A 25297-nucleotide genomic window follows, 5' to 3' on the forward strand; every position below is an offset into this window, starting at 1 on the left:
GAAAGAAGAAAATTTAATTAAACACTAAAGAAAAGGAAACTAAAAGGACAGACAAAATGACAAAGTACCTAAAATAACCACACTTAAGACTCTGGCTTGGTCAGTGAATATGGGCTGGTAGAGGCTATTTTTTTTGTAATCCTTAGAGTTTTTATTCGGCTTGTTAATTAGCATGCATACTTGAATAATTATATCTACTGTCAACGGGTGGAGGCTGACTATATTCTTCTTTAATATCCTCTCTGATCAAATGCCCCAGTAGAAAGGAGCATCTCTTCCCGGTTAAGATCTATGGACAAAGGACCACAGCCTCACAAGGGCCTGTACAACAAACATTTACTTCATGAAATCATTGCATTCAAGGTCACTCTAACTGTATATTCCACTGTATGTATTAAACCTTCATTATTATGATCTGTCATATTTTAATTAATTCATTTCTGACCCCAGGCGTCTATTCAAGATTGCCAGGCATATTCAGGAAATGCCCTGACTGCAGTTGCTATTTTCTTGGTCAAAAAAAACCCCCAACTCATATCATGTCAACACAGGGGTCAAAAAATCAAATATAGACATAAGCCAAGCAGATAATAGAGGAAAGAGAAAACATAACCGTGGTGCTCCCCCACCTAAAGCAATCCAAAAATTACAAAAGCTGTTGATCAGCCTCCAGATTGCAACTTCTGACAGAGGTGCATAAAATGAATAGTACGCCACCACTTGCAACCCCCAAAACTATAAAAACTGTCATCTCTTGTTCCCCTTCTGAACCTAAAAAGGGATAGTAAACCAAAAGTACATCAGATAAAGATGAAATAAATGAACAAGAAAAAAATGGTTGCTAGAAATGTCCTAAGATTTACAAATAACAGAGCAAATAAAATGGCTTTAAGCGCAGCCAACATGTACAAGCATATGTACATCCGTGGTCAACATGGTCTTCTATAGCCAGCTTTGTCCTAGGCTCCAAAGACATACCAGTGGAGCTGACCACACTTAATCATGGCTACTGAGTGTTTTATTCTGCTGGCATGTCATGAGTCTCTTGGGGTAAACAGTGCTGACAGTGCTGGCTTATGCACATCAGTCAAGTATGCAAGGTAAGACTAATCAAACAAGAACAAAATACTAGTCTCCAGGGTGCAAAATAGACAAGGAAAGAATGAGGTTTCTATCTTTTTCCCTCCTGATTTTAGAGAAATTAAGTAACCTGCTTTAAGGACACAGCTAGGAAGGAGAGAAACTAGATTCAAATCCTGGTGATCCGATGTCATCCCTATGTCCTTAATCACTCTGTCATACCATCTGGCAAGGGAGAGACCAATTATTTCCTGTTTGCCACTCTTTGAAAAATGTAAGTCATCCAGTGATTTTCTTAAACATAAATTTATTTCCCACAAGATTCAAGGTATCAGTAGTTCTCCTCCCAAGCAAGATGTTTTGCCTCTCTGGATTTCTATCATCTCCTAACATCTTGGCCCAGTAATTTTTTACAACTTTGTAAATTCTCAGGCTTTTCAGAAGCACCAATGAGCTTGAATTAAGTTACCCCATCTGCCACTACCAGAAGCACAAGGCCAAGGTTCCATTCCAAACTGTTGCTTTTGTATTTCAAAGTGAACAGGTTAGGTATTCCCAAAAAGAGACCATCAGCAAATCATAATGTGACAGAATTTTGAGCCTTTTTCAGAAAACTCATTTCTGAACACAATCTACAACCTCAAAGGTTTAGAAAGCTAATTGAATTGATGTGGCAAATGGCCAATTTCTATCCTAGCTCATCCTGCTGAATCAAGCTGTAGGAAATCAATATAGCAGACGATGCCATCTGCACATCCTCTCAAGCCTCACTGTCCTACACAGTCTGACTTCCAACTGCCGGCACCTGCATCTCCAGCCTCTGGAGCCCATCTGCCAATGTGCAGGGCAGGTCCACAAACATGGGGGAATGTGCCCCTCCCTAAAGGCAGCCCTCAATAGTGGCCTGGTAAAAATACCAGCTCCTAGACACCCTCCCCATCCAGGATAACTCTGACACCTGTGTTCTGCACGAGCTCCCAGCACTCCCCAGCATAATTAAGCTTTAAATTGCCCACAGTGGAAAATGACTTGAAAACATACCCTTTACTGGCTAGCTTTCCCACCTCTCACCTCCTCATTCTCTGACTGATAAGTTCTGGGATTACTCAAAAATGAACAATTTGGATATGAATTTGTATCTCAGGGTTTGCTTCAGGGGAAACTCAAACTGATAAAATCAGGTTTCAGCAGCAAAGGGACAGCCTGACAAATTCTTACATGTACTAATTTTTTATTTCTAAATAGAAAATTTAATAAAGACTGAACTACTATAGCCTTTGTTGCCTATAAAATGCAAAACAATGCATACAAAAAGTTTTTCTGAGAAGTTACAAGATATTTTCACCTTTGCAAAAATTGAACATTTCAAAGTGATATGCTTTTCTGAAGAAAGCAAAAGCTATGAGGGAACATACCTTGAAATCATTATTAATCTGCTGATAAATACGAAATATCAGCTTTAGCCTACATAATCAACTAGATACAAAAGCACAGTCCCGAACCTATGCACCTAGCTCAAGATGGCCAAGAAGTCATAAAATCTAAGTTAAAAAACAGGGGGTGACTTCTGCTTTCAGCTATAACATGAAAAGAGCTTAGAAACCATCACTTCCATCCTTACAAGGACAAACTGAAAATCAATGACACTTTAGAACCAATCAGGGAACTAAGGTTACAGGACAAACTGCCACCCCAAACCCGGAGACCCACAGCTGGTATCTGTTTACCTAGAGCAGGAGCTGCTCAAGCCATAAACCACTGCTGAACCGGCATGAGAGTGAGAAACTGCAGGGGTAGTCTCCTTTTGGGGAAGGGATGGGGTCACACCTCTCCGGGCTTTACCTCCAGGAATTCTACCTAGTCCGCACTATGAAGATGAAGATCCCAGAAAGATCCCCTATGACAGAGTAATCACTGCAAAACATGTTAACAGGCCCAGAGCCTTCCTCATAACAAAGGCATATGCTTCAGGGGAAAAGACACTGCCAGAGCTTTCTCCAGATTAAGGGCATTCCTTCCACTCCAGCCCCTCCTCGCCTTCAGCCACACCCAAGGGGGAAAAGCAATCAACAAGGGTGAAGGCGTCCAGAAAATAGACTAGGAACCCTGCATCTAAGGAAAGAGGAGGTTGTAGGGAGGATAAAAACTACACCACTGAAGAACACATGGGAAGGTCACAGCTCCCAGACACAAAGTGAGATTCAACTGAAAGATTACAGAACTCTCACCCTCCCTCACACTTTACATCACACCAACAGGGCTCCAAACTGAACACCTGTGGGTTACAGCTGAAAGAGCTGCAAGACACGGACTCTCTTTAGGGAAGAGCACTTAGAAAACCCCAAAGTCAAGAGAGCAGATATAATAACAAGGCCACTAGAAGAATTTGAAGCCTTTGGCACGTGTAGCTACAGCAAATATCAAACACAGCCAAAACCCTATTGGTTCCTGTTTCCTAATATAACATGTCAGCCTTCCAAAAACAACATCAACAAAATACAAGGCAAAATAAAAGATGAGAGAAAATACAGTCCAAAGAGATAAAGCAATCATCAGAACCAGACTCAGATGACACAAATTTTGGATTATCAGACAGGGAATTTAAAATATCTATAATTAACACGTTAAAGGCTCTAATGGAAAAAAAAAGATAATATGCAAGATGGATTATGTAAAGAGAGGCGGAAACAAAAAGACAATGCCAAAAATCAAGAGTGCTGTAAAGGCTGAGAAGAATGCCTTCCATGGCCTCAACAGGAGACTCCACGCAGCCAAAGAAAGAAGCAGTGAGCTCGAATACAGGTCAAAAAACATTTCACAAATTAAAATGCAAAGAGGAAAAAGAATGGAAAAAACAGACCATCCAAGAACTGTTTGACAATTTCAGAAAAGTGTGACACATACACATTACTGGAATATCAGAAAGAGAAGCAGAAGAAATATTTGAAATAATAATAACCAAGAACTCTCCAGAATTAATGACAGACCCCAGGAAGCTGAGAGAATAAACAGATTAAATACCCTCAAAAACCCTCACCTAGGTATACCATATTCAGAAAATCAAAAGACAAAATCTTGAAAGAATCCACAGGCAGGAAAAAACACCTTATTCATGGAGGAAAAAGGGTAAGAATTGCAGTGAACGTCTCATCAGAAATCATGCAGGCAAGAAGAAAGCAAAGTGAAATATTTAAAGTATAAAGGACACCCCACCACCACCTTAAAATTTTATATGCATTGATATTATCATTCAGAAGTGAAGGAGGAATAATGCTTTTCTCATACAAAAAACTAAGAATTCATCACCAGCAGACCTGCCTTGCAAGAAATGTTAAAAAAAAAAAACTTCAAGCAGAAGGAAAGTGGTATAGTCAGAAACCTGGATATCCATGAAGAGCATCAGAGAAGGAATGAATAAAATGAAAATAAAGTCTTTTATTTTTCTTATTCTTAAGTGACCCAAAAGAAAACTATTTGTTTAAAATAATAATAGTAACAATGTATTGGGTGATTGTAGCATACTGGTAAGTGAATGAATGATAGCAATGAGGGATGGGAGGGAGAAATTGGGACTACTCTATTAATAAGGTACCTATATAACACATCAAGCAATAGAGTGTTACTTTAAGGCAGAATCAGGTTAGTTCAAAACGTATATTGTAAACTGTGGGGCAACCATAAAAAATGCTTTAACGAAGTATAACTGATATGCTATGTGGTAGGCAGAATCATGATCTCCCAGAAATATCCACATCCTAATTCTCAGATTAAGGTGGCAGATAGAATTAAGGCTGCTAATCACCCGACCTTAAAATACAGAGATTATTCTGGATTATCTGGGTGGGTGTAATGTAATCACAGGGTCTTTAAGTGTGGAAGAGGAAGACAAAAGAGGATATAAGAATGACGCAATATAAGAGAAACGTGACTCACTATTACTGGCTTCTAAGACACGGGGAAAAAGGGCAAGACCCAGTAAAGGATTGTGGATGGCTTCTAGAAACTTAAAAGGGCAAGGAAATGGATTCTCCCCTAGAACCTCCTGAAAGCAAAACAGCTCAGCCAATACCTTAAGTTTAGCCCACTGAGACCCATTTGAAACCTCTGACCCCCAGAACTGTAAGATAATAGATTCTGTTGTTCTGTATCACTGAGTTTGTGTTCCTTTGTCATAGCAGCAATAGAAAACTAATACAGGCTAAGGGAGGAGACAGAGTTCATAAAACCCTATAAATGAATCACATAAAATGCTCAATTAAAAGGAAACAAACAAAAAAGCAATAAACATAAAACAGTAACAAACATGGAAGATCAACAATCACTTCAAATGTGAATGGTCTCAATACAGTAATTAAAAGAGGGATTATCACAGTGGACAAAACAAGATCCAACTATATGTTGTTTACAACCAACTAACCTTAAACATAAAAACTCAGATATGTTAAAAGTAAAAGGATGGAAAGCTATACCATGCTAACACTAATCAAAAGAAAGCTGGAGATTTTACATTAATTTCAGACAAAGCAAACTCTGTCTGATAATTAGGGACAAAAAGGGTCATTATATAACAAAGTCAATTCTCCAAGAAGGCATAACAATCTTAAACATGTGTACACCTAACAAGAGGGTATTAAAACACATGAAGCAAAAACTGAGAAAAATGACAAGAGAAAGACACAAATTCACTAATATAGTTGAGGACTTCAACAACACTGTCAGTAACTGACAGATTGAGCAGACAAAAAACCTAAGAAAATAGACGACCTGAGCAACGCTATCAATCAAGTTGATCTAACTGACATTTATAGAAAACTCCATCCAACAAAAGTTAAATACACATTCTTCTCTACCTGCATTCATCAATGTAGACCACATTCTGGTTCATAAAACAAACTTGAACAGATTTAAAAAGAGGAGAAATCATACAAAGTATGTTCTTAGACACAGTAGAATTAAACTAGAAATCAGTAACAGAAAGGTTTTTTAAAAAATCTTCAGATATCTGGAAATTAAAGGCTCAAAAGAAATTTGAAAATATTTAGAACTAAATAAAAATAAAACTCATCAAAACTTCTGGAATACAGCAAAAGCAGTGCTTAGAGGGAAATTTACAGCATTAAATGGATCAGAATTCAAGACATCAGTATGAACATGTTTAGCTTAACATGTTAGCTTTAGATACAGATGGTTACATATATATTTGCACATATGTACATACAAGGATTAGTATGTACACATATATGTCCTTGTCTGTCAGTTGAAAGGGCCTAGAAGAATGACACCCCAGTGACAACAATCACACCTAGTGCCCAAATATTGGTTTCCAACAGTATTCTCCAATAAAAGGAACCAAGGCTCCTTGGAGAAATGACTTATTCTAGGATTGGGATAGGAAATACACAAGATGAGCCTGGAATATCTTGTAGTACCAGAAGGTAAGGAAACACCACAAAAAAACCCAAAAATCAAAATCCCACAATGATGGGGGTATGTCAAAGGAACAGATGAAACCAACCGAGAGAGCTTACAACAGCCAAAGCTAAAATAATTTGAGCAACAAAATAAAGTGGTATTGCATTACAACCCAAAGTGTAAGATAAATATCCATGAGTTCATACTGATATAAACGACTGAATAAATAAGCAGGGTAGAGTATAACAGATCTCCTTGCAGAATTCCGAGTAATTTGTTTAGATACTCTGCCCTCAAGAAAGTAGAGCAAAACTTCCACTCCTTAAGTGTACGCTGTGCATAGGGATTCTCTTTCAAAGAATATGGGAGAAAAAGTGTAAGTTTACAGTGGAGAAACCTGACAAACACCACCTCAGCCAAGAGGTCAAGATTAATATCACAATGATAGTATGTACCCTTTATGTGGTGAGATAAGAATACAAGGCTCCAACCTTTATGTAAGGTTTCAATCTCTGTGGTCTTCCTCCCCAAAATCCATATTCCCAATACAACTGTGAGAAAAACATTAGACTAATTCCCAGTTGACACACGTTCTACAAAATACCTGACCACTATTCCTCAAAACTGTGAAGGTCATCAAACACAAGGAGAATCTGTAAAACTGTTAAGAAGCCATGACTAAATGCAATATGGTATCCTGGGTGAGACCCTTAGTTTTCATCTAATGTCCTGAGGACAGAAAAAGGACATTAGGTAAAAATTAAGGAACTCTGAATAAAGTATGGATGTTAGTAATAATGCATAAATGTTGGTTCATTAATTTCGATAAAAGTATCATATTAATGTAAGTTGTTAATAACAGGATAAACTTGGTATATATAAGAACACTCCACTATCGTCACAATTTTCTGTAAATCTAAAGCTGTTCCCTGAAATAGTTTATAAAAAAAAATCAGAGTTCAGAAGGAAATCTGTTTTACACTGTTAATATCATCTAATCATATAATATCTGAGACTTGCTTCAAGTTAACCAATAGGAGGTAAGATAGGGAGGGTTACAGAAGAAAAACCATTGACCGTTAACAGGTTTTTAAAAATCTATTAATTTGTAAATGTCTGAAATTTTCCATAATAAAACCACAACCAAATGCTCCTTTGACTCTGACCTTTATGTGACCATGCTGGGTTCTGTGTGTATGTTGGTTTCTATCGTGCTTACATGACTTAGCCATCAACGAATTCTTGTCCATGGAGTCATAGGGCATCAATTCTAGCAGTCTGTCATTGTGGGTTTTATGTGTATTTGTATATATTTTCTCCTCACTTCCGCTTCCTCCTTATTATTTAATACAAGTTTTACTGGAGATTAACTTTACAATTTAGTCTTTAGATGACAGAATGTTCACATGGACATGCATGTTGTAGGGTGTGTATAGATGCAGAGTCTCAGAAGGGTGAATTGTACCAGTGAAGTTACAGTCTCCTAGCTCCAAGTTCACGCCATACGCCAGTGGTTCTCAGCCAGAGCCTGAGATATCTGGCAATATCTGGGAAAATTTGGCCACCCCCAGGGTCTTTTGGTAATGTCTGGAAATATTTTTGTTTGTCACAAGTGGGGGGGTCCTACTAGCATATGGTGGGGAGAAGCCAGGGATGCTGCTAAACATCCTCCAATGCATAGGAGAGCCCCCAGCAATGAAGAATTATCTGGCCAAAATGTCAACAGTGCCAAGTTTGAGAAACCCTGTTCTATTCTGTGATGCTAGGGCTGGGACTCTACGTACAGCATTTTTCGAACTACAGTTGACCCCTGAACAACGAGGAGGGTGAGAATGACAACCATACACACAGTTGAAAATCTGCCTATAATTTATGAGGCCTTCCGTATCCTCAGTTTCTCTGTATCCGAGGATCTCATAGTACTAGAACTTACTATTGAAAAAAATCTGCACATAAGTGGGCCTGTGCAGTTTGAATCTGTGTTGTTCTATACTCAACTGTACTGATAAACGGAACAACTTGGATGAATCTTGGAAATACATCTTGGAAAAATCTTCAGTCTCAATAATTAGTAAAGACATGCAAATAAAAATAAGATACTATCTTCTAACTCTTAAATTAGCAACATTTTCAGTACTCACTGAAATACATGTAAATGATACATTTATCACTGGTGAAAATTATAAATTGCAGGACCTTTTAAAAAAGCAGTCTGACACATAGAATACAAACTTATGGTTGCCAGTGGGGAGGGGGTGGGAAGGGACAGACTGGGAGTTCAAGATTTGTAGATACTGACAGGTGTATATATAGAATAGATAAACAAGTTTATACTGTATAGCACAGGGAAATATATACATCTTGTAGTAGCTCACAGTGAAAAATATGAAAATGAATATATGTATATTCATGTATGACTGAAAAATTGTGCAGTACACCAGAAACTGACACAACATTGTAAACTGACTAAAACTCAATAAAATTTTAATAAATAAATAAATAAAAAGCAGTCTGACAGCGGCACAGGAGCTTTAAAAATGTTTATATCCTTTGGTCAGCAATCTCAATTTCTCAAAGAATAAAAATCCTAAAGAAATAATAAATCAGGTGAAAAACTTGGGCATATCCTAAAGCAAATTCTAAAAAATACTACAATAAAGGTATAAATAAACTACAGTATATAGAAACAAGCATGAAGAAATTAATTTTCTATGAAAAACTTGAAGGAAATCCCTTACAGAAGCTGAGATTTAAGTTTGACTTTAAAGATTAAAATTAAGATGACTGCAATAGCCAAATACTGAAATATTTCAAGCAGAAGACTAGAGTTTGAGAAATTGCAACGTGTATTTATTTTTAGTTTTCCAAACAGATTAATAGCAAGTAGAATGGCTGGCTACAATGAATACACCTGAGTGGGTTAAGACTAGTGGGAGGTGATTAATCCTATCAGAACAGGCTGGGGCTCTGACCCAGAGGGTAAGAATTAACTTGTTCTGCATGCAAAAGGAAGCTAACTAGTGTTTTTAAGCAAATATATCTTGGGACGAAAATTCTAGGAACAGTGTGTAAAATGCTTCATGACAGAAGAAAAAAAATCTAGAATCAGAGAGTGCAGTTAGAAAAACCAGTAAGAGGCAACTGTAGCTTGATCTAGAGCTGTGGAAGTGAGTGGAAAGCAGGATGGGAGGCAAAAGTGTCTGCACCTGTCAACCTGACCTGACATGGGACCCTGAGGAAGAAAGGAGGAATTAAAACACCCAGTTTTCAACTCTTAGCGACACTTAAGAGCACAGAGAGAACAGGTATGGGAGGATTAAGAAAAGATAAATTTTGTTCTGGACATGCTGCATCAGAGAGAACACTCATATGGAAGTGCCCATAGCTTGAAATTCAAATCTAAGCCTCAGAGAGAAGTTAAAAATAAACATTAAAATTACAGTTTAAGTTACTTGGAAATAAGAGCAGTGGAAGGTTTAAGTCATGAAGAGTGCAAAATAGATTAGGGAGCAAACACTGAACCTCTGGGTATTTAAGGATCTTGTGTAGAGGCAGAGCCTATGAAGGACCTGAAAAGAACCACAAAGTCGGAGAACCTCAAAACAATGTCCTGACCAGCAACACAAGGTGTCACAAAGACTTATAAAGAAGTCAAATCAAGCCAGCAAAAGCTTGAGGGGGGCATCAGATTTAGCAATTTGTAAGGTATGAGGGCATTTAAAAAAGCAATTTTAAAAATGTGAAGTTTGTTAGTTTCTCAAAAAGTTAAACACAGATTTACCTAGGTATGTACCCCAAATAATCAAAAAGAGACTCACACAGACACATGTAAACCCACGTTCACAGCAGCGTTCGTTATTCACGGTAGCCAAGAGGTGGAAACAACCAGATGTACATCGAAGGATGACTGGATAAACAAACTTAGATACAGCCATTCAACAGGCTATTATCCAGCCATATAAAAGAACGAAGTCTGAGATACACTACAGCATGGATGAACCTTGAAAACATTAGGTGAAATAAGCCAGACACAGAAGCAGCAAATATTGTATGATTCCAATTCTGTGAGGCATCGAGAATAAGCAAATTCACAGAGATAGAAAGTGCTGGGGGAGGGGAAATGCTTAATGCTTAGAGTTTCTGTTTTGGGTGATGAAAAACTTTTGGAGATAGTGGTGATGGTGACACAAAACTGTGAATGTACTTAATACCTCTGAAGTGTACACTTAAAACGGTTAAAACAATAAACTTCATATTATGTATATTTTACCACAATTATTTTTAAAAAGGTTTAAAAAGTGAAGCTAGACCCCAAATTGCTTCTCTTGACAGAAATTGTCAAGAGAAGGCATGAGAAGTGTGGACTACTCTTCCATGACTTGAAAGCTCAACTGGTAAATATCGAGGGGAGGGAGAGGATTGTTTTTGATTTTTCTGAAGGCTGAGTCCATCTCAACATAGGCATATTTAGGTAAAAGGGAGGCGCTGAGTGGAGTTTAAAAAAAAAAATCTAGCTTAAACCTGTGACTTGGGGGATGAAAATAGCACCACCATATTTTACTGGTGCATAGCCGTATGAGAAGCATTTTCAAAGTCGTAATTTCATGTTATATTTGGAAAACCAACCAACCAACCAACCGTTTTCCTAACAGAAAGTAAAAAGGAATGCTGGACCGAATCTTCGATGATGAAAATAAAGCTCTTCCCTCGTAAGCATATTAATATTCCTCAAAGAGTGAAGTCTACCAGCACTGGAGGGTGGGGGCTTGAAGTTTTTACTTTATCCAAAGGCAAGTATTCTAAGAGCCTGGGAAATTATACAGGACAAAGAACCCAATTTCTTCAACAAGTAAGTACACTGCAAAGAAAAAGAAAAAGGAAACCTAAGATGTTCATCAACCAAATGCCTTGAGAGGACCTGGTCAAATCCTGCGTGACAGAAATCAACCATTTTTTAAAACTGTGTTTTTCTTTTAAATTATTATTCTTTCAAACAAGTGTGAACACTGAATACTGTGGCCACTGAGGGGGGAGTACCAGGAGGTACATTATTCAATTCGCTCCACTGCGAGATGTTTCCAGGGCGCTATTTTCTTTTAGAGGCTGAGCCGCAATGCCGGGACTGCAGGGTGGGAAACGCCGGCGGGGCCGCGGCGCGGGGCTTCCTCCGCCGCCCCCGCGGGCCCGGGCGCCCAGGGCTGGTCTGCGGCGTCTCCTCGGCCCACCCTCCCGCCTCAAGAGCCCAGTCCCGCTTTGCAAACGCCCGACACGCGACGGACGCCGGGCCTGCGGCCATAGACACCGCAGGGAGCGGCGGTCACCCCCGGCGCCCCGGGCCGTCTGGACCCTGAGGCGGGGGCCGCGCGCCGGAGCCGCTCGCCTGAGGCGCTGAGGGGACGGACGGAGGCCGCGCGGGCTCAGTCCCCGCCGGCGTCGCCGCCAGGCCCCTCGTTACTCACCTCGACGCCCGTAGCGCAGGACCCCGGCCTTCAGAGACTCGGGCTGTGGCATCTTCTCTCCGGCCACAGCCCGGGTCCGAGCCGCTTTCGCCGCAGCGGGCGGAGCTGCCGCGAGCACACGCAGCACGGGGCGCACTGGCGCCCAGTGCCCGCGCCGCAGCCTCGGCCCGAGCGCGCGCCCGGCGGAACCACGTGACGGCGGCCCCGCCCCGCGCGCCGCGGGTGACGTCACCGTCCGAGGCGGGCGCGCCGCGGCCCCGGCGTCGCCCGGCCCGCTGTTGACCCCGCGTTTGGCCCTGGGCGCGGGGGTGGGTCGCGGACGGCCTTTGCGTTTTTAACTTTTATTAAAATGGCCTCATTAAAGATAAATGCCCTTAAGCCTATTAAGGATGTGCAGCCGCACTCTTGAAAACGGGAGCGTAGTTAGGATGTCAGGGCTTGGGAATATATGGTCTTCAGAGAAGCCATGGAGAAACCTCGTATGTTGATGGTGAAAGCGGGACAGTATAGCGCTCCGGAAAGCGAATTAAAGTTTGAAATCGGTGTTCTAGGGCACCGTCAGTGCCAGAGACCTGCACTTGCGCCGCCTTCTCCCGGCCCTAGAAGGTGTCAGATAACTTAAATATTTGACATTCTGATGGGAATGGGACAGATCTGTTTCTAGCTATTATTTTATTGATATTTTTATGGGGGGAGGTAGTTAGGTTTACTTATTTAATTATATATTTGGTTTTTCAATGCAGGTACTGGGGAATGAGCCCAGGACCTCATACATGCTAAGCATGCGCTCTACCACTCGAGCTATACCTTCCCCACTCTGTTACTTTAAATGGGTTCATCCTGTTGCACCAAATTAATGTACAACTGTGTAAATTTCAGAAATTGACGTTTTGAGTTAGCTTCAGGTTTTTACTACTACTAAGAATGACACTAAACTGCTCCTTGCAGTGTGGTATGTGGTTAAACCCAGGGTCTTTGAGGCTGGGCAGATTTAGACTAGCATAGGAGCTGTGTTCATTTGTCCCTAGATACAGTTGTCAGAGGAAATACAGGATGGCCTAAAATTTGAATTTCAGGTAAAAAAAAATTCCCATGAGATATGTGGAAATTACTTACACTAAAATTCAAATTTACCAGGGCATCTTGTGCTTTTATTGGCCAGATCTGGCAACCCCAGCCCTGGATGAGTCCTCACCTTACTTCTCTCTGCTATGAAATGGCAATAACAGTAGGAACTGTCTTGTAGTTGTGTGGATGAAATGAGATAATCTACGCAGAGTACTTACCAGGGGATATGAAACATGAAGAGAGCTTAGTGTTAGGTCTTATTTCATATCAGTGTGTTTTAGGACAAATTCTTCGAAGTCTGCTTTCTTTACAGAATTCCCAGGCTAATTTAAGGCTTGTTTGAGCTTTTGGTCATAACAAAAACTGTGTTTTGTGAAAAGCCTTGAGCAGGTGAGCAGATACTTTTCAACTAGCTTGAGAATATAAGTCAGATTTTAAAATTTCTGTACAAAAACAAAAAATTGCCATCTACAGCAAGTGTGGACTTCTTTTCTATCACACCAAATACTTGGATGTTGATTCTGATTTGTTTTCTATTCGAGTCAACTGAAACAATATTCAAGAGGAGATTGTTTAAGCAACGTTCCACATCATTTCTAAGACTTATTCATGTTATCTCATGCCTGAGCTAAATTACATTTTAAAAAAAAAGGAAACCTAAGACTTAATATTAGACCCATGGCTCCAAGGAAAAGAACACTTCTTTTTCCTTTGGCAGAGCTCATATTTACAACATCTTTCTTTATGCTTACCAAAAAATATGTATATATAGCCTCAGATTTGAAAACCAGGAAAAAGTTAACTTCAAGAAGATTCTCTGTATTTATACTACAATTCTTTTTCCCTTGGCTACAGAATTTTCTATTTTATATTTTACTCTAATTTTAATAGGTTCATGGGTTTATTACAATCAGTTTCTTATTACTTTCTAGAAGCAGGTAAGGTATAAATATGGGCCAAGAATATAATCATAATGTGGCAATTATTTTGTGTTGCCAGATTGACTTTCAAAGGCCCATTCAAGTTACCCTGGCCATCTGTAATATGAGCACATTTTTTCCCATGTCTTTCTAAGAATAGGTTTTATAGAGTATTTTGCCCAATACATGAGTATAAAGAAATGATAAACAGGTTCTTTTTTTCTTTACGTTGTATATATTAGCTCAAGACCACAAGTTCCATAGAAGGAGAGATTTTGCCTGTTCCATTGTCTGCTGCATCCCAGCACCCAGAAAGACACCTGGCCTGAGGTGACCATTCAGTTGTTGATTGAATGAGCATAATAGACGAGTCAAATTGTTTCCTGTTGTCACAAGTGAGCTGGTATTTTCTCCAGCAGAGGCTATGTTTAGTGATCCTACCTAAAGTACCCTCCTTTTTACTCCTTGCAGTGTGTTCCTTCCCTCATTTTCTCATTCTCTTTGGTAAATTAGTTCTATTTCATCTTTCCAGCCACCTTCACCAGGATGAACCAAGAGCCACCCCTCTAACCTGAAAGGAGTATGTTAGACATCTGGGAGTGTGTCCACACAGGAAACGGGTCCCCACATAGATGCTGATGGTACAGATACAAGGCACGCAATCCACAAAGTGTCAGGAGAGCTGCAGGCCAGAGCCACGGGAGGGAGCAGACGTGAGAAAGACACAAATCAGAAGCAGGGAAGAGGGGAATGTCTCCGGTTAACTGAAGGGCCGACAAGAACAAACACGGAGGCTGGTTTTGAGACCTGGACGGGGACACCCAGGCAAGTGACTGGACATCAGGAACCAGGAACCCAACCAAGCAGTGTGTCAGGGCCAGAATCTACCCTGGCGGCAAGAAAGGAGCTCAGTACAGCTGAGCCAAAGTTGGTATGGACCAACCAAGGCTCTCTGAGAACGTCCTTCTGGGGAGGTCACCAGCCCAGGTCACCTCACCATCTGGCATAGGAACTGAGTCGGCAAAGAGAGGAGCAGCCCTTACGTTACTGAACAAAAGTTCACATGCCCAACGCGCAGTGAGGCCAAACAAACCAAAACGTCAGCGGGCAAGCAAGGAGAACTGGCGGCTCATGCTTGAACCCGAACTCCCCAATGGTTTCGGGGGTTTTTATAGGCAAAATTTGGGGTGGACTGGGGGTCTGCAGGGTGTGTGTTTCTCTTCTAATTGGTTGGTAACAAGGCAGCATTCCAGAAACCTTGTGCTCAGCCTGAAGTTAGCACCCGCCACCTGGGTGGGGGTCCTAGTCCTTGCAGAAGAACCCAAAGATATTATTATGTCTATTCCTTGAGGAGGAACCAGGACCCTGCCCCAAGGCTGCAGTAGGTTTTCCTGACTGTTCCTCCCTGTCTCTGCATTCCCTCCCTTCTCTGATTAGCAAGTCTTTGAATCTGCCCTTTGGAACTCAGGGGAGGTCACAGAGGTTGAATGAAGTCTATTTCTTATAAACAAGAAACAGGGGACACAGAAAGGATTTGCACCAGGGAGGACCCCACAGGGTCCTGCTGTGTTAGTAGGACCAAGCGAGTTTGGCAAATAATTGGAGATAACACACTTTATCTCAATCAACTGCATGATAATCTTAACTGTGTGACAGCATTAATGTCAAGGTCTTGCCACCCTAGAAATTTAGTGGCAGATGAATAACAGAGTCCTCATTAAAGGAGGAAAGAAAAGGCAGGCGCTTGTGTTGTAGACCCGTTCTGGTTGTATTTTTTACTGTATTTCACGATGTTCCAAACTTGTCCTCTTCTCTATATTGAAGGACTAGGGGACTTTTTAACCCTTTATTAATGACGATTGGTTTTCCTTTAGTCAGTTTTACTCAGCTGTCTCCAACTCTGGGAAGACAGTATCCAAATACCACTGAAATGACTTGCAACCCAATCGTTTCCTTAATTCAACACGCTCACTAATGTTTCCATAGTCAAGAGATTTTAGATCAGGTCTTCGTAAAAAAAACTGCTCCTAAATGGAAATAAAGAGTCATTTCATTAAACCAAGCAAATATTTGGAGATCAAATCATGACATTTAACGTAGCAGTATATACTTTCATCATCTGATCCACAACAAAACAACAACAACAGCAAAAAAACCTTTCCTTTGTTCAGGGAGGGCAGACACGTAGGACCTGGGACTCACTCCCCCACACATATTCACAGTATGTGCTGTGACAGACATGATGAAAGTACTGCGGAGGTGAAGCTGGAAGGAAGGGGGCAGGACACTGCCGTGAAAGGAATGACACAGCATTTAGCACCAAGATGGCAGAAGAGTCAACTCCCAGTAGGCCCAAGATGGTGGGAGATTCGACCTCCAGTGGACCTTGAATTTCATTACACACATTGTAATGTATTAGCATGGCAAATGACGCAGAGCTAACCATGAGAGATCAAAGAGAGGGCAGTGGCCCAACTCCTAGGAATCCCAGCCCCTTCCCCAAAGTAGTTGGAATAATCCTCTCACTTGTTAGCATGTAAAAACTAGCAACACCGAGTCATGCTCTCTCTCTTGCCTTCAGAGACAGCCCAAACTCTGTCTGTGGAGTGTGTATCTACCTTTACTTCAACCCCTCTCCTCCTCAGTGTGCATCTCTAAATAAATCTACTTTTACTCAACTATGGCTCACTCTTGAATTCTTTTCTGCGAGAAGCCAAGGACCTCTCTTGGTGGGGTGCGTCCCAGGGACTTGCCTGGGACCTGGAACATGGCCATTTTCTCGCCCCACAGTCTTTCCTGTATCAGAGGGACTTAGGAAGTCTAGATTCTTCTTCTCAAGAGCCCAAGAATCACAGTCATGCATTGTAGTCTGTCCCCTTTCTCAAAGACAGGATCCTTCTCTCCCAGGTCCCAATAGACACACCCATGGTTTCAGAAATGGGGGGATGGTTGGTGGCCAAGGGCAAATAGACTCTGGAGAAAGACAGTCTGGCTTCAATTTCTGACCCTGCTATTTATTGACAACATGACCTTGGCCCCTAGCCTTGTGAGATGGTTGTGAGGACTGAACACTTCATATGTGCAAAGCTCTTAGGAGATTAAGGCTGGATCATAGTGTCATGTCAGTGTCAGCCATTACTTTCCTTGATGTTGCCAAACTGTTTTCCAAGGCGAGTTTGTAACAGTTAACACTCCCACCCACGGTGTCTGAGAATTCCTGTGCTTGCCAACTTGGTCCTATCAGATGTAAAAAATTTTTGCCAATTTAGGTGGCTGTGTAGAAAGCTCCTATTCAGGTTTTAATTCATATTGTCCTGATTACTAAAGAAATTGAGTATTACTACTTTTATAATTTAAATTAATAAAGAAATATTAGAGCAAGACCAAGACATATAATATCACAGAGAGATTCTTACATATTTCTACCCATGTATCTGAAATGAGGTCTTGTTGTGACTGTCATTGTTTGTTTGAACATGGATTCTGTATGGACAACTTTCAAATTAAAATGGAGCCACAGCTATATGTTCTCTGTGCATTCTTTTTTTTTTTTTTAATGGAGGTACTAGGACCCGAACCCAGGACCTTGTACATGCATTCTACCACTGAGCTGTAGCCAACCCCCTCTCTGTGCTTTCTAAAGGTCCTGGCAAGGGGCTTAAACCACAGGGGGCTGCACAAATAGGCCTGGCTTTGATGTAGAAATGCCTGCCTGTTAGAGAAAAAAGGTACTGGAGAGTCTTGTGTGGTCCCCAGAGCAGTAGAAGGCACATCACTTGGGACCTTAGTAGTGAAAGAAGAGAATCTAAAAATTTGCCTATGGGAGCGGGGTCTGCGAGAGATGTTTGCTGCAGAGGGGCAATCTTTGGAGGAAGGAAACAGATCTGGGAAAACCAAAAAAAATCTTGTGTTGGTTGATTTCCTTCTGAAAAACCTGAGTTTTCCTAGAGACTAAAATAAAAGACTAAGTTGTAAGTAGAGCCGCTCGGAATGAACTCACTGAGAAGAGGGTCTGGGAAGGGGTGGAGGAGTGGGCGAAGGGGTACCCCATTTCAAGGACAACTGAGAAAAGGATAAAAACTGGTATCTGGAAAGGCAGTACATGGCTTCTTTTGACCCAGTCCCTCTCTGTACTCCCACTCATCTTTCCAAACCAGGGACACTTCCTTCACCTTGTAGTCATCCAGCCAAACGTGCACCACTCTGAGGCTGTTAAATGCCAAGGCTTTTGCAACTTCAGTTTGATTTGTGATGTGTTGCTTAACCACATGTCCTACTCGAGAGCAGGGGATTATTAAGAGCTGGCCTCCACACATCCAGATCTAGACAGAAGAAAAACAGAAAACTTATTCATGTATGTTTGCTAGGAACAGGCAACTGCTGAATTTTTTTGCCGCAATCATACTTGCATGACTCTTTCGGTTACTCCAATTCAGTGATTCTCGCAGGGGCCCCAGACCGGCAGCATCAGCATCACTCAGGAACTTAGAAAAGTAAATCCCTGGGCCGCCCAGACCTACTGAATTGGGAACTGTGGGCGTGGGGACCCAGTGATCGGTATTTTAACTAACTCTTTAGGTGGCCCTGATCATTCTGGTGCACGCTTAACTTTGAGAACTGCTCTCCTAATAGATCAAAGTCATAGATCCCACTTTTGTAGATGTTATTATTATTGTTGTTGTTGTTGTTCCTGGAGGAGGAGGAAGAGGCGGAGTAGCCCCCCTAGAGTGGGTACAACGCAGTGGTTCAGAGCACTGACTCTGGGGCTGCTATGAGCTGTGCGATCTGGGGCAAGTTAGTGAAGTTACTTCACCTATTTGTGTCTCAGTTTCCTCATCCATGAAATGAGAATAATAACAGTACCTACCCACGGGATTGTTAGGAGCGTGAGATAATCTGAGGCGTGTAAAGTGCTTAGTTCATGTTCTGTAAACTGAGAGTGTGTCTGTGCTGCAGTGAAGTGCGGTGGACTGCAGGCCTGCCCACTCATGCTTCTCGTTCCTATATGCACACTTCTGTGCAATTAACTCTGTACTTCATTCCATTGAAAAGTGAGGTTTACTTCTTCATTCCTTGAATCTCGTGGCCTTGTGATTTGCTTTGGCCAATAGGACATTAACAAATGTGATGCAGACAGATGCTTGAAAAGTGCCTGCAGCACTTTGGACTTGCCTTCTCTTGCTGCTCTTGGGAACCTGGTGACCAGTCGCTGTTAATAAGCCTCCCTAGCCTCCCTGATAATGAGAGACAAATGGCCTAGTGGTCACCACTGCCCCGGCTACCATTGGGCCAACGTCCAGACATGTGATGAGACCATTCTAGACCAGCCAGCACCAGCTGAGACTCCAGATGAACACACATGTGTAAGCAACACAGTAGAAATCAGCCATCCTGGCTATGACCAGCAGAACCACTTTAGCAACACAGTGAATTACAAGGAATAACACTTATCTGTTGTTTTAAGACACAATGAGAATAGTTTGTTACACAGCAAAAGCTAACTGATACATGAGGGAACATTTTTCTATTAACCAGTTTTACTCATTAAGTAAATAAGACCTCCATCCACTTAGTTGCTCATTCCAGAAACTTGGCGTGACAGATTGACTCAGCAAATTTTATCTCACTTACTATCCCTCATCATGGGGCAGAGGACATTTCTCTGAAACACTGACTTTGGGCTTGTCCATTCCACATGCTTTGGTCCATGGAATGTGAGTGGGCAAGAGGCATGCAGAGGCTTTCAACAAGCTGTGTGGTTTGGCTTGACTTTTGTATCCTTGCCCATCAACATGAGAAGCATACACCCTGAGTTGCTACTAGAATGACAAGTAGAACTGACCAAACTCAGAGAGCAGAGCCCAGCCCCACCGGTGTAAATTCCAGGGCAGAGCCACTCCAGCCACCCACAGACATATGAAAGAAAAGATACATGCTGACTGTCCTAGGCTACTCAATTTTGAGCTGGTTGGTAACAAGCATCATTGTGGCATTAGCTGGCTGATAACTGGATGACAATGCCACCCCTTCCCTCAACATCCACCTAGCTGGCCAGTCTCCATGTACTGTCCATTCTACTTGTAAATATGCCTGGAATCTGTCCTGTTCTTTCCATCTCCATTGTCACCCTTTGTCCCCATTATTGCAAGAAACTCCTGGTCTGCCTACTTACCCTCCACTATGTCAGTCTCCACACACTGTTCTACCTAAGATGTACCTGTGGCATTCCACTGCACGTAAGATACACCTAAATCCTTACAGGGCCCTGCAGAGTCCCACCCTGTCTCCCTCTCCAGCCTTTTCTTGCCATTCTCTCTTCACTCACTGGGGTCCAGACTCACTGGCCTTCTCCATTGGCACATATGGGTAGGGAGGCTGTCCACTTTCTGATTCGGGGGCAGAAACAGGGGCATTACTGAGTAGCTCTTTACTCTTTTTCTGGAATCTGCATTTGCGAGGGGGAAGCAGGGATGCGTCTTGCAACAAAGCCGGGGTTTCTCAGTCCCTTCCACTGGCCTCAGTTTTGGAGGTGCCTCCCGGATTCAGGCTGCCTATTTAACTTAGTTTCTAGTGCAGTCTCATCTTTTCCAGTCTCTATTAATAAATATATTACTAGAAAGTTGGGAGAGGCTGCTGGCCAGATGCCATTTGAAATTAGAACTCTGGGGCAGCTGCAGGGTAAACAGAAGGGAACAAACACTGGCTGAGGGCACTGTGCACATGGCCTCAGTGACAGCACACAGCAACATGGGAGGGCATGCATTGCTCTGATCATTTACACATGAGGCCTCTTAGACCTGAGTGGTTCAACCACTCAGAGAATAGTTTTCAACCACTTCTTACCGAGTCAACGTACTACGTGCTGAGAACACATTTTGAATGAATCAGACCCTGTCCCAGCCCTCACAGAGCTTAGGGCTGACGGGAACATGCAATTGGCAGGGCTCAGCACAAAATAAAAGTGGAGTCTCAGGTTCAAAAATTATCAAAAATTTCAAGACGGCAAGAGCAGAGCATTAAACCAAGTCGGCGGGGAGTCTTTCTAAACATGGTACCATGTGCAACCACACAGGCTGCATATCTACCCAGCCTGCCCTGCACAAACAGACAAGAGACAGCTGCAATATAGCACAGTAAGTGCTGTAACAGGTGAAGCACGCACAGGAGGAGAACAGACCCCAGACGTGTGTGTGTGTGTGTGTGCGCGCGCGCGCACGAATTTGTACGCAGAGAGGAAAGGAGGACGAGGTCAAGAAAATCTTCCTGAATAAATTACATCAAAGCTTTAACTATGGACTATGGCGGTGGGGGAAGAGGAAAGTGGACAGAGACAAGCAGTGATTTAGGAGTAGAACTGACCAGATACAGTGAGGTGAACGTGGGGCATGAGAGGTAAAGGGAGCCCAAGGAGGTTCTCAGCGGTGGTTGAGTGGGGCGTGTGTAGGTGAGTGGTGGGGCAGGGAGGGGGTGCACAACATCCAGAGAGGGAATGTGGGTTTAGCACACCTGTGGGATGTTTAAACGATGGTAACTTGTAGGCAATTGGACACACAAGTTTACGACTCAGGGGAAGGATTGGGGAAGGTGCCAGAACTGGTGTCATCAGTGTCCATTAAGTCACTGGAATGCGACGGAGGTTAAGGTTATTGAGAAGGTGGAACGAGACGAGAAAGCAACTTGGAGAAACTTCTTAGGGGTGGAAATTCTGAGCAGATGGGCCAAGAAAAGTAACCCTGTGAGGCAGCGGAGACACATGGTCCGAGCAGGGGAACGGATGCTGAGGAGCTTGGCTAATTCTTCATTGTGCAGACAGAGGAGAATCTAATTCACCCTTTGTCTCTCGCCAGCAATGTGGTTTGCTTTCAAATCACAGCATCTAAGGGGATTCAGCAACCTTGGGCCAAATCTAAGCTGGCATCAATGTCCTCTAAGAGTAGGGCAGGGACCTGGCTCCTGGAGCAGTGATCTTGCCCCTTTGGGGGACACCAGGATGGAACACAGGTCCTGGGCAACGGAGCTAGCCACAGCGCAGCTGTCTGCTGTCTCAGGGAAATGGAAATGCCAGTCTGAAGCCTGGTCATGAGATGTAATCTGAAGTCAGGAGTGAGGCTGTAGCTCCATGGGCACCTAGCAAATCACCACTTTCCATGAGCAATGATAACACTGAGCTCAGGGCAACTAAAATTCAGAGCCTTGGAGGCTTCCAATAGATTGCCAGCCTCAGAGAAAAGTGACTTAGAAACAGGGTAAACCCGAGCTGGTGGGGTGGGGAATCACATGACCTGAAGGTGAGTAGAATATATGAGGCAGGAAGCGATGGGTTTGGGGCACACTACGCATGAGGTCTGTGAATTTGGACAAGTTACTCTACCTCTCTGTGCCTCAGCTTCCCCATTAAAAAAAGGAGATGATGGTGGTCGCTACCTCACAGGTTTATTGTGAGGATTAAATGAGTTCATGCCTGTTCATGCAGATGACTTCAGAGAGTATAAAACACAGATGGCAAAATTTAAAGTAGAACAGTATTGGCTGTCATTTATTTAGTCAAACACAAAATGCTATTTATGATAAATGTCTGAATAGTTGTACCTCAGTATTTTCTTCAGGCTCCCCCTCCAGGAATATCTGCTTTGTACCTGGTTCTCTAAACCAATTATTCCATTAAGTCTTTATATAATCCAGAGAATGTGTGTGTGTGTGTGTGTGTGTGTTTGTGTGTGTGTGTGTGTGTGTGTATTTATTCCTATTTAACAGGTGAGAAAACTGAGAACTAGAAAAATGAATGACTTGCCAAGGATCACGCAGCAAGGAAGTGGTAGAGTTGGGACTCAACTTAACGTCTAATGTGCAGTGTTCTAGTATCATAGGATTTTTTAAAAAGCTAATAAATCTGTTCCTTTTGTTGAGATATAATTTATACACCATGAGAAATTCACCCTTGTAACATCTACAACACAGTGATTTTCAGTATTTTCACAAGGTTGTGCAACCATCACCACCGTCTAGTTCTAGAAAATTTTTCTCACCCCAAAAAGAAACCTGGTACCCGTTAGCAGTCACTCTTCTCCCCTAGCCCCTGGCAACTACTCATTTACTTTCTGGTTCTATGGATTTGCTTAGTCTAGACATTTCATATGAATGGACTCACATAAGTATACGGTCTTTCGTGTCTGGCTTCTTTCATTTATCATAACGTTTTCAAGTTTTACCCACACTGTAGCAAGTATCTCAGGATTTAAGAGTTAGGAAGGGGGAAGATATGCTTAGCATACACAAGGTCCTGGGCTCAAGCCCCAGTACCTCCATTACAAAAGATGAATAAATAAACCTAATTATCTCCCCGTTCCTAAATAGATAGATAGATAGATAGATAAATTTTAAGAAAAGAGTTAGACATCTTCAACCCAGTCCTGTCACTTTATGGATGGAAACACAGAGACCTAAAATAGCCCATGTACTTAGTGGCACCCAAGACCCCTACCTCCTAATCCTGTTTTTTTCCCCATTATGGTACAACTACCAAGACAATCAGTATAATAAAAAAAAGACCCCACAAATGGATTAAAAATATCATATTAATCTGACATACCATATATTAGAAATAACATATGGTAAGAAAATCTGAAATTTTATTAAAGGTTTTCAATTTCTGCAAGGAGTCCCGTAAATCATTTATTTCACGTGACACCCAAATGCACCAGAGGCTTGTGTGGGAAACAGGGAAGAGTTGCCACAGCAAGTTACGTGACTTAAAGTTAGATTTTACTTTCTATGCACAAAGTTAACGATTTAAAACACAAAGTTTGAATTACCCGGAGTGAAATTTCCATGTTTTCTCCTCCCCAGAGATTCATGCCCTTGTCATACTGTCCAAGTTCATAAAAATAATGCCTATTTATAGCAAAAATTCCTCCAACCATTGCTGGTGACCTAAAAAGGACACACAAATATTTAATTGATTCCACTAATTCAGTCATTACAGATTTTTGCCAAAATTAGACTCAATATACTTAAAGACTTAACATACTTAAAAGCTAGAAAACACCCATATTAACTAATACCAAAATTATCTTAATAGACCTGTAAGTATGTAAAATTACTAAGTTAAAACCATAACTACCAAAAAGTAGGCAGCAATAGCTTTTTCTAAGCTCTCACCAAATTTTGTAAGCAATCAATTCTAAATGTTGTCTTGGTGATAGGGAAAATTATTTTTAGTATGTGAGTTTCCCATGGGAGTGGTGACTGAATCGGGTGGTGGAGTTTAAAGATCTCCCTTCCTAAAGGCATAAAGTGAATTGTCATTTTTACTTCTGGGAAAACCATCATGTTAGAAAGCATCTTTCTTTTGTCCACCAATAAATAACAGGGTCCAATAATACCAAACTAAGTAGCTTGAAAATAATTATATATTCATTCATTCATTTGTTTCAAATAGTATATATAAAGCAACTATAATGTGTTAGGGATAAGTTAGTTAATCAAAAGGCCAAGGTGGAAGTAGCGACCCTAGTTAGAGGCTGTTGCAGTGGTCCCAGAGAAACACAATAGAATCTTGGATTAAGGAGAGAGCAATGAAAGACGTAAGATGTGGCTAAATTCCATATATATTTTGAAGACGGAAACAGCAGATTTACTACAGGTAGGATGCAGGGAGTCAGAGGAAGAGAAGAGTCAAGGCTGACCCCCAAGTTTTTGACCTGGGTAGCCTGGAAGATAGAGTTACCATGCACTGCAATGGAGGATGCCATGCTTGGAACTACTTTTGGTGGAAGATTCAGTTTGGGACATATTTGAGACGTCTACTCAGCATCCAAGAGGAGATGCCAGTGGGCAGTCAGATAGATGAGTCTGGTGTCCTGAGAGAGGTCAGAGCTGGAGGTATAGATCTGGGGGTCATCGGTATAAGATGGATGAGAATCACTGTGAGGGAAGAGGGGTGAGGAGGACAAAGAGACCTTGGAATGTCAACCATGAGAGGTCAGGGAGAGGAGGAAGAATCAGCAAAGGGGATGGGAGGGAACAACCCATGAGGCAGGAGGAAGACCAGGGGGCCGGGGTGGTCTGGAGGCAAGGGAAGAACACATGTCAAAGAGAAGGGAGAAGCCAGCAGCATGGAATGCTATCCTAAAGGCAATGGAAAAACAGTAAGTGAGATTTGGGACATGTGCAAAGTGAGGTTTCAAGAAAATGTAGCAACAGAGAGATTGGAATGAGGGGGAGGGGCCTGCAGGCCAGACTGTCTTTCATGGTGTAGCGTCTATGCCTGAGGCAGTGACAGCCTGGGCCATGAAGACTGTCAGAAAGATGGACAGATGTGATGTGAGAGTCATCACAAAAAATGGATCTCCTGGACTT

At 42.0% G+C, this 25297-nt stretch overlaps 2 protein-coding genes across 4 annotated transcripts in view; both read right to left on the minus strand.

Moving 5' to 3' along the window:
- The window catches only part of GALNT11 (polypeptide N-acetylgalactosaminyltransferase 11), a 47785-nt gene extending 35657 nt beyond the window's left edge, over positions 1 to 12128 (minus strand). For both annotated transcript variants that reach the window (XR_012074132.1, XM_072964125.1), the window contains exon 1: positions 11952 to 12128. The gene's annotated coding sequence lies outside the window, so the exon portion shown is untranslated. The remainder of the gene's footprint in view (positions 1 to 11951) is intronic.
- Positions 12129 to 15683: 3555 nt separating this feature from the next.
- Positions 15684 to 25297, minus strand: part of GALNTL5 (polypeptide N-acetylgalactosaminyltransferase like 5) — a 35351-nt gene continuing 25737 nt past the window's right edge. For both annotated transcript variants that reach the window (XM_072964207.1, XM_072964208.1), the window contains 3 exons: positions 23752 to 23869; positions 18112 to 18261; positions 15684 to 15966 (listed from right to left, as the gene is read on the minus strand). In XM_072964207.1, the coding sequence (XP_072820308.1) occupies positions 15820 to 15966; positions 18112 to 18261; positions 23752 to 23869 (415 nt within the window). In that variant the 3' untranslated portion in view covers positions 15684 to 15819. The remainder of the gene's footprint in view (positions 15967 to 18111; positions 18262 to 23751; positions 23870 to 25297) is intronic.

Source organism: Vicugna pacos, chromosome 7 (genome assembly GCF_048564905.1).
Source record: "Vicugna pacos chromosome 7, VicPac4, whole genome shotgun sequence".
NCBI classification, from domain to species: Eukaryota; Metazoa; Chordata; class Mammalia; order Artiodactyla; family Camelidae; genus Vicugna; species Vicugna pacos.